The 9922-nt window shown below is 40.4% G+C and overlaps 1 protein-coding gene across 1 annotated transcript; it reads left to right on the forward strand.

The window, feature by feature from the left end:
* The first annotated feature begins 999 nt into the window (after positions 1–999).
* Positions 1000–2737, forward strand: ZNF80 (zinc finger protein 80). The gene is given in 5 exon segments (XM_059388356.1): positions 1000–1105; positions 2019–2170; positions 2172–2233; positions 2235–2570; positions 2572–2737. Coding segments are annotated over 5 exon segments (822 nt in total).
* Positions 2738–9922: the final 7185 nt, after the last annotated feature.

Consider the following 9922-nt stretch of genomic DNA (forward strand, 5'->3'; position numbering starts at 1 on the left):
CAAATGACTGCAAGTAGTAATCATTTCAGAAACTGCTCTATATCATTGAAACCAGGTCTGAAAGATAGATTCACTGAAGGAAAAAAAAATAGACGTTTTCAAGAAGCAAAGCTAACTCATTTTGTAATTGAGCTATCATGGTGTTGATGTCAGTCTTTAGAGGTCAGCCTTTTTTGAACTCTTCCAAGTGGATACAACTGAGACCAAGGACCACACTTGGACAATCACTGCAGGAGAGGAGTCTGTCCCAAATGTGTGCATCCTGAGACTAATGGGGTCACCTGTCCTGCACAAGACAGTCCAGCACTTCTTCAGACCAGCTCAAGCATAGCTGCCTTCATCATGGTCATCCATTAGTGCCTCCCATTCTGGGGAGAGTTCAGCTGACCCCTCTACCTTGTATCTTCACTGCACTGACATCCAAGAGATCCTATGGATGAGAACACTCTCTTGGCTTTTCCCAGGCAATGTGTTTGTCTACTCCTTCATTTCTCTGACCCTAATATTTACATATGTTATGAAAGCAATCAAGCAGATGATAGGAACAAAAATCCATACTAAATACAATCTCAGTTATGAAATATTGGATTTTTTTTCACATCAGGAAAATGAAAAGAGCATCTTCGAGGTTCTGGCCAGCACAGGAGACAGAAAAATAAAACAAAGCTTAAATATTGGCTGAAAATCACCCTGTCAAGCCATTTCAATGGGGGTCCTGTAATGGTAGTGTCTTTAGCTCTCTTGTCTTGAGGTGATCATACTCTCAGAGACCATTCAAAACAGCTATAAGAAGAACTACAACAATGGACAGAAGTCCCAATACTCAGAGTGTCAATGACCATCGGTCCTCTCTTTCTATGGCTGGCCAGAACCTTCAAATCAGCCTTTCCTTCTCTAGTTTCAGGTTCTTCTCTTCATGGCCATAACCAGTTTCAGCCTGGGCAGGGGAGGACAGTGGACCAAGGTCCTGCTCAAACTGCTCTCACCTTCCTCCCCACGATGGCCTCCACTCCTCACCAGTTCCAGAGGGACTTCACATTCTGCATTGTCAACTGTGATGCTTCCGAGTCCCTGCTACAGCCTCAGCTAGAACACTCTGGGACAGGTGAGTAATGTTCCACTCAGTGCAGAAGCCGCTTCACCGCCCTCTTTCCTGGACTCCCTCCAGGTGTTTGTTGTTGTAAACATTCTCATAAAGGTCTCCCTGGGCACACGTGGAAAAGCTTCTCTTTGGGAAGACTGGTAGGAAGCAAGGTTAAATTTTTCAAAGGAGTTTGATTAATAAAAACAGAACCAAACGCAACATAAAAGAGATCTAGAATTTGCAAATTCCTGGAGTGCATGCTCACATGCATATTTGAGTGTGTGTTTGGAGGGTTTCCCTGACCCAACTAGGGTGCACTTCCTACCACATGTATGACCTTCCTTCCAGAGTAACTGAGGGTTCAATTCCCAGAAGTAAAAAAGTGAAACTGAAGCCCCCTGTGACTTGTGGTCCCAATGCTGTTGTGGGGTACAGTGCTCTCTAGTGTCTCTAGTCGTAGGCACACTCTGTGCTGGTGTGCACCTTTTGTCTTGTTAGATTGTGGTGGCATTCCACATTCCAGGCATCAGTGTTTGGAGCTGTCCATGACCTTCACTTGGAAAGACTGAGGGCAGCTGGACCAGGCCCAGAGGACCCTATTCTGGGAAGTACTGCTGGAGACCTTCAGAACTCTGGTCTCCCTGGAGCATGCAATTCCCAAACCCGAGTCGACCTCACAGCTTGAAGCACCGGTAAGAGACGGAGAGAGATCGTTGCTGAAGGACCTGTCCAGGTGACAAGTTAAGCCCGGGACCAGCCTGCTTTGTGTTAGGAGGCCTTGCTCCAGGGAAGACTCAGGAAGCCAGCAGGTCCTCCAGGGTCGGCAAACCAGAGATCAGGAAAGGTTGCTGAAAATTCAGGGAGACCAGTTACAGTTTCTCACAAGGAGATCCTCCTGGAGAAGATAAGCCTTGAACACACAGGTTGCGGACAGATGAGAGTCTACAGTCAAGGGTTTTCCAGAAGCAAGATGCTGCCGGAGATGCTACTCATGACTGGGCCACACAAGTGCCAGTAAAGACAGTAGTTCCTGCTGGACAGACCCTTTACAAACACAAAGAATGTAAGAAAGCATTCAACAAGAATTACCCCCCTCCTTGTTCAACGTCGGCAGATTCACACTGGAGGGAAGCCTTAGGAATGCCACACGTGAAAAAGTAGATTTTGCTCGACACATGAGGATTCAGGCTGGGGAGAAGCCCTGTAAGTGCATAGACCGTGGGAAGGTCTTTAACTGGAGGTCACACCTCATGCACCACCAGCATATCCACACCGGCAAGAAGCCCTGTAAGTGCAGTGAATGCAGAAAGACTGTCAACCATCACTCTGTTTTCATCCAGCCTAACATGACCCACAATGGCAAAAAACCCTTCGGACGCGAAGAGTGTGGGAAAGCCTTTCACTGCAACTTTTCCTTAACGCAGCACAAGGGGATTCACACTAGAGACAAGCCCCACATGTGCAGGGATTAGGCAAAGACCTTCCCCGTCTGATTTTATTTGACCCCGTGAGACCCTCATAGCACAAAAGCCCCATGTGTGTAAAGAACGTGGGGAAGGTTTTCCCTACAGCTTCTCCCTCACTTCACACAGCAGGAGTCACACTGGAGAGAAGCCCTATGAGGGCAGTGAGTGTGGAAAGGCCTTTGCCTAACCCTCTGCTTTGTCCAGCAAGGGACGATTCACATGAAAGGAAACGGTGAGTGCAAATAGTGTGGGAAAGCCTTTGAAACAGCTTTTCTTTCCCTTGACCTTTGAGGAGTGGTGTTGGGGAGACACGCTCTGAACGCAGTGAGTAGAGGAAAGCCTTAAGATGTGGCTCATCTCTCACTCGACATTAAAGAATTCATGCAGGAGAGAAACTCTTTGAGTGTAAGAGACGTGGGAAGACCTTTTGCACCTGCCCACCTCAGTCAACATCCAAGAACTTCTGTAGGGAAAAGACCTCTTGACTACTACTACTACAGAAAATCATGAGGTCACAGGAAACATGGTACTCGGCATCTGAGAATTCCTGTAGGGGAGAGACCTCTCGGTTATCACGCGCTGAAGAAAAGTCAGCCACGCCTCCGCCCACAGGCTGTGTCATTATCTGTTTCAGGATTATTTCAAAGAACAGGGCGGAGGGAGCCGGAGAAGAGAAAAGAAAAAAAAAATGAGCGCACAGCCTCCCTCAGACTTCTCTGAAAGCCAGGCATATGAAAATATGCATCTGTTTCTTTCTTTGGGGCTGTCTGAAAGCTAGCAGGGCCCTGCCCTTTCCTTTGTCCTTTATCTCTGTATTCACTTACGTCCAGTGACAGGAGAGCTGGGCAGTGGAGAACAGCTCTATAAAGATTTGTGGAAAGCCCTCTTTGTGGCAAAATGTTGTCTCTAGTCTTGACGAGCAGAAGTCTTTGTGAGAAATATGAAGGCTAACGTCATGAAATACTGGAAGTTTGTAACAAGTTAAAATGTTAAAAATACTACCACATAAGATTATTTTCTATTTAAGGACACAAGGATCTATGCATGAATAGGCACATCTCGCTGCGTCATGTAAGACTATTGAAGACTTTGGGCGCCTGAGTGGCTCAGTCAGGTAAATGCCTGCTTTCATCTCAGGTCATGATCCCGGGGACCGGAGATCAAGTCCTACATCAGGCTCCCTGCACAAAAATAAATAATCTTTTTTAAAAGACTATTGAAGGTTTTAATTTTTAAAAAATCTTCCTTCATGTGGTTTTGAACACTAAGCACTCTCCATTTTTCTTGACTTCCATTTACCTGTTTTGATTCTTTTTCTCAGGGACACAGGGATGGTCCTGGAGCTGTGTGGCTTTCAAAGGTGAGCTTGACAATTTCTCAGCTTCTTTAGTTCCCCGTAGAGGGGCTTCTCCAAAACCATGTCCGTAATTTTCTAGAGATTAAACTGGAGCTAAACCAATCAAACAAAAAATAGAGCTAACTTAAACTAATGAAAAACTTGGGGAAAAGTTTAAATTTTTTAAAGATGAATACAATGTATTAAAATGCAAAATATGGAGATCCTTTGACATATTAAAGCAGTTTCTAGAAATCTAATCAAAAGAAATATTCTGACAAATGTGCAGAGCAGAGATATGTGTGCAAAAATAATTGCCAAAAACGTGTTTTTATATATGACACAGTGAAAACAACCTAAATGTCTATTGGTAAAGAAATAAATTATGGCACACCTGTTCTATGAAATATCATGGAAGGATAAAATATCTCTGTGTGTACTGAGGTTAAAATAACTCCCAGATACAGTGTTAGGTAAAAAAGCAAGATGCAGGAAATAAAACTAGATCTGGAGGAAGATACATAACACCGTTAATAGTGGCTCTCAATGAGAAGTGAGATGGATCAGGGGCGGAGGGAACTTTCGGTTTTTACTTTATATACTTGAATATTATTTGCAAATTTTAAGTAAAGAGCATGCGTTATTTTTGTAATAAGTGTTTCAAATATTTTAATATAAATGGAACCTTGGGAAAAAAGTGACTCCTAATATTTCTTATACGGCATGAATTTCCCAGGATTTCTCAGAATCCTGGTGTTATTATGCCTTAAAAAAACAAACAAACAAACAAACAAACAAAAAAAACCCCTGAGATCAAGGATCCAAAACTTTGAGCCAAAATATATGTAGAATAACACATGTAAAAAAAATCAGAACTCTGCATAAAGTACTCTTCAATGGACATTCATTTTCCTTTAAAATCCTAGTAACTTATAAATGCCCTTTTGCAAGTAGTTAGATTTTATGTGTCAGGTTTTTACGTCCTTGGAATTAAAACCTGCTTCTCTGGGTGTGGTACATAAACAATGAATTTAGGATCACTGAAAAAAAAAATTAAATTATATTTTAAAAAAACAACAACTTGCTTCTTCCCAACATAATATTCATGCTAAGCAATCAGACCTATTTTCCAAAAAGGAAAACAAGTTTGATATCTACTGATCATACTTTAATTATGTACCATCAGACATACTTTCCATATATAGAAATAAGCAAGGAGTGAGATTTTCACATAAGCACACCTGTAACCCACAGTTACAAGTCTGTTCAGGCATTTCAGTTATGGTAGTTTGCCTGATAGAGTGGTCCCACAAGAAATTGATTGTGTGAGTTTTGTTCTCCTTTAGGAGGAGACATTGGCAGCTGTGTCATCATACAACTAGATGCTGCCCATTTTGGAGTCAGTTGCCAAAAGTGGACTGTGACAGAGTAGTGAAAGACCTTTTAGATTAGAAGAACGCCTTAGTCCAGGTTGCTGGACTATAAACTGGGAGGCTTATAAACAACAGAAATTTATTTCTCACAGTTCTGGTGGCTGGAAAGTCCAAGATCAAAGCCCTGACAGATTGGGTGTCTGGTAAGAACCACTTCCTAGTTCACAGAAAATTGTCTTCTCAATGTGCCCTCATGGTGGAAGGAACAAGGGAGCCCTCTTGGCTATCTTTTACAAGGGCACCAATTACCTCCCAAAGTCCTCACTTCCAAATACCATCACAGTGGGGGTAAAAGTTCAACATGGATTTCGAGGGGACACAAATGTTCAGTCTATACCAGAGGAGAAATATCAACCGGAGAAGATACCAGGAGGGTCATCGAGTAGTTTCCTTCTGCTCACACAAGTGTAGACTAAGCAGATATCATGGTCCTGGGAGAGATGAATACAAGATCTTTGGTATTTCCTATAGTTTTAAAACTCTGCCTCCACTCTAAGAAGGACGGTGACCATTCTCAGAAATAAGAACAGTATTTTGCATCTGAGAATGGTGCTGGTGGTGGTAAGAGTCAATGTGACCCACTGTTCTCCAGGAGGTTATGACTGTCACTCAAGCTATAAGTAAAAGTGGTTATGCAATGACCTGAACTCATTAAAATGTCCTTGTAATGAACAAATGTCCACAGAACTCTTTAAGGCCAAATTCAAGTGCAATAGGGTAGTGAAAAAGTAACTGATATCAACGGACCAAATTTCATTTCCGTCTACATCTGGCATTAGAAGGAAGACTAATCCACTTTGGAGTGTTCTTAGACAATTCAATTTAAGTGACATGGGAACCCTCAAAGCAAGACATTGAGCTTCACAATAACGAAGCATGTGGAACATATGAAAGGTAAGTGGCTATGTGAAAACATATGTGGTAAAGTTGTGTACTTCAAGTTTGTGGGCCAGTTCATTCCAGTTATAGGTAAAAAGGTGTTTCTAAGGCTAATGCAATGTAAGCTTTTTGAAGAGCTAATTCATTAGATATTACATTTGGCTAGTTACCTATTTTTCAATGAAGGATTTTTTTAAATATTATTTTTTCAATGTTCCAAGATTCCCCCAATGAAGGATTTTTAATGTGTATCTATCTGTCCTTTAATTTTCATAGCTGCTGCTGAGAAGACAGCTATCAACTTATTAGCATTCCTTCATAACTTATTTTTCTTTTCTCTGTAGCTTTTTCAAGATCTGTTGACATTCTATAACTTTAATACACTGTATCTAGGTGTGGATTTCCAATTTATCATTGTTTGGTATTCATAAGGATTTCTGAACCTAAAGATTCCTCCATTTCATTAATTCCAGAAATTTTTCCTCTATTATAACTTTGGATATGCATCTCCTTCATTATCTCTGTTATTACTTTCCATAATTCTACTTAAATGTATGTTGTACCTTCTCATTCCATGTTTCCCTTCTTTTACCTTACCTCCTATATTTTCCACCTCCTTCTTCTATGCTTTCAGAGTAATTGTTTCATATCTTACTTCCAGTTCATGAACTCTCTCCTTACCTGTGTAAGTGAAACTTTTAAATGCCAGTGGTTATATTTTTCATTTATACAGGTCCTAATTGATTATTTTTAAAAATATATACTTGGTAATTTCTTACACTTAAAAAAAAATTTTTTTTAAGATTTTATTTATTTATTTGACAGGGATACACCGAGAGAGAACACAGCACAGGAAGAGGAAGAGGGAGAAGCAGGCTTCCCACTGAGCAGGGAGCCCGATGCAGGGCTTGATCCCAGGACTCCAGGACCATGACCTGAGCTGAAGGCAGCCACTTAACTGACTGAGCCACCCAGGTGCCCCATTTCTTACACTTTTAATACTCCTTTTTATATTTTGTATCCAACATTTCTAATTCCTGAAATTTTTAAACTTCTGATTTTCATTCTTGAGGTTTCTCTTGATTTCAAGCCATGGTATCTTATTTCCTCATACATTTTGTGATGTTTGATTTTGAGCGAATGTTCATTGGAACTACATCTGTAGGAATTCTTTAAGGCCTGAAATCAAGTTGTACTCCTTCAGAGAAAATTTACTTGAATTTTCAGGCATCTAGAGACACTACCCAACCCAGATTTTTTGGATTCTCAGCTTGGGATTTTCCAGATCATATTAGTAATGGGAATTCTAGCCTTAAATCCAATGAGAATGACACATGGTAATGAATTTCTCAGGAGAAACTTATCCTTCCTAGCATCCCAAGGGTAAGACAGGCAGTTGTATTTACTGGGCTCCCTCTGAGGAAAACTTTTTTTCCTACTTCCTCTTTTCACCAAGAATACCACCTTTTGGGAGCAGTAGCTTTAGGCAAAGTCTTTGATCCTACCTCCCACATTGCTCACACCTTGATATTTGTCTTGTCTTTCCCAAATGTAGTTTTCTCTAATTTGTGATTTCTTGTAATTTTTGGCCCCTTTTTCCAATCTTATTTTCCAACTTTTCTTTTTAGGCATTTTGCACTAGAAAGATCTCTCTCTTTTTTTTTTTTTTTTTTTTTTTAACACTAATATTCAGTATTGCCAGAAACAGAACTTCTAACTCTCATTTCATTAGTTGCAGGAGGTTCCCCCAAACTTTTGAATTTACCAAATAGTAAATTATAACAAAAAAAGAATTGACAGACATAAGTTTGCCAACTTTTTATTTTGTAAAATAATAATCTAAAAACAGACAAATGCCTAACTACCTCTTACTTTCACCATCATCTCCTAACCAAAAGTTGAGAAGACATTATGAAAGAAACGCCTTTAATTTACATTTATTTTGCATTTTGGTGAGATTGGTGACAACTTTGTCATAGACCATCATTGGTCCATAGACTTAGCAACTGGGAATCACTAAGCTATATCAGATGCCATGAGGACTACTTTACTTGAAATTGTACGCACTGTAAAATCTCCTAACTGGAAATCCCAGCCACTGACATCAAGCCAATGCTATCACCTTTATTTGTTTGCATTTGAGCAAATAACTCCCAGTTTATGAAACACAGAAATAAACCATGGGATGTAAAGTCTGAATCTTGAGTCCCTCCTCCACTTGGGAAAATCACGTAAGTTCTCAGCCTCATTGCCTTCCCCTGTGAAGATACATACTCAGGTGGATATTTTGAAGACTGATAAGAGGAGTGTTCTTTGGAGTGATTAACGTCTCTATTTTTGCCCTCCCCTATAAAATACAAACAGAATTCCCCCAAAAGGAGTAGACACCACGCTCCACACAATAAAACTCTTTCCAATATGGATCTAGAACAGGAAGTGTGTCCTACTGGATCCTTTCATTCCTATCATGGAGGAAGAAGTTGGGGCGAAATCAAACTTCTAGGAGAATAAAATTTGCTGACAAGAAAGATAACCCCATCAAAATTTAAGCTCTACAAAAGTTCAGACTTTGTTCGTGGCAATATCCTCAATCCCTGTAACAGTGCTTGGCACACTGTGAATGTTCAATGAATGAGGAATAAGAAAACAGATCAGAGGTTTACAACAAATGAGCAACAGTGACAGTGAAATTATTACCAAGAGTACCCAGCACAAGCAGAAATCCCGTGTTCCACTTCATAGTCTCCCCCCTCATCAATCCTTTCCCCTCACTCCTCCCTATCCTCCTTACCAGGCAGTGCTTGTCCATCAAGCTTCTACAGTCTCAGAGACAGAACCTGCCTTAGAAGAAAAAGGCAGAATCAAAGAATATCCTAAGCCACCTTTTTAGAGTCCTTGCCATCTGTGCACAAGTTTGTCTTGCAATAACTGCTTTGTACTGTGCTTTCTGGTGGCTCTGATGGTCCTAAAGGCATCAGCCAATGTAGAGGATGGTCAGAAGCCATTGAAAAGGGTTTTAGGTAGGAAGATGGACATGATGTGATGATGCTTTATTATTTTATATCTATGAATAACAATACTAGTTAACATCGAGCATTTTCACTATGCCAGGCTCTATGCTAATGCCTTTATATGGATTATCTCTTTTAATTCTCAGAGCAACCCACCAAGTTTGGTACTATTAATCCTCATTTTATAGACACTGAATCTGAAGCTTGGAGAGGTGAAATAGCTCATCTGGAGTCACAGAGCTAATACCCTGTCTGCAAAATCCGTGTTCTTAACCATGGTGCTATATATAATACAGACTCTATACCACTTCAAAGTCTTTGGCGTGGTTATATGTAAGCATATCCATATTGTGATGTGACTTTTCTTAAACATAACTATTCCTTTTGATTTTCTTATGCTAGTATATAAGTTGAAAAGATAAATACAAAAAAAGAAAACCAAGTCTAAAAATGAAAATAGCGTTTGAAGTGACTAGAGAGAAAAGAACAAAATTGTTCCTTTCTCACATTGTTTTCTTCCTCCTCTAAATATCTAAATACCTCTTCTTAACTACCACCAACCTCTGACGGATTATCATTTCTTCCCTTCACTACTACTGCAAGGCTTTCTACCTGATCTCCCTGTGCCCACTTTGGCCTCTCCCCATCTTATCGATGCCACAAGAAAGCAAGCATGGGACTGATAAAAAAGCATCATCACATCATGTCCATCT

Source organism: Mustela nigripes, chromosome 2 (assembly GCF_022355385.1).
Source record: "Mustela nigripes isolate SB6536 chromosome 2, MUSNIG.SB6536, whole genome shotgun sequence".
Lineage (NCBI taxonomy): Eukaryota > Metazoa > Chordata > Mammalia > Carnivora > Mustelidae > Mustela > Mustela nigripes.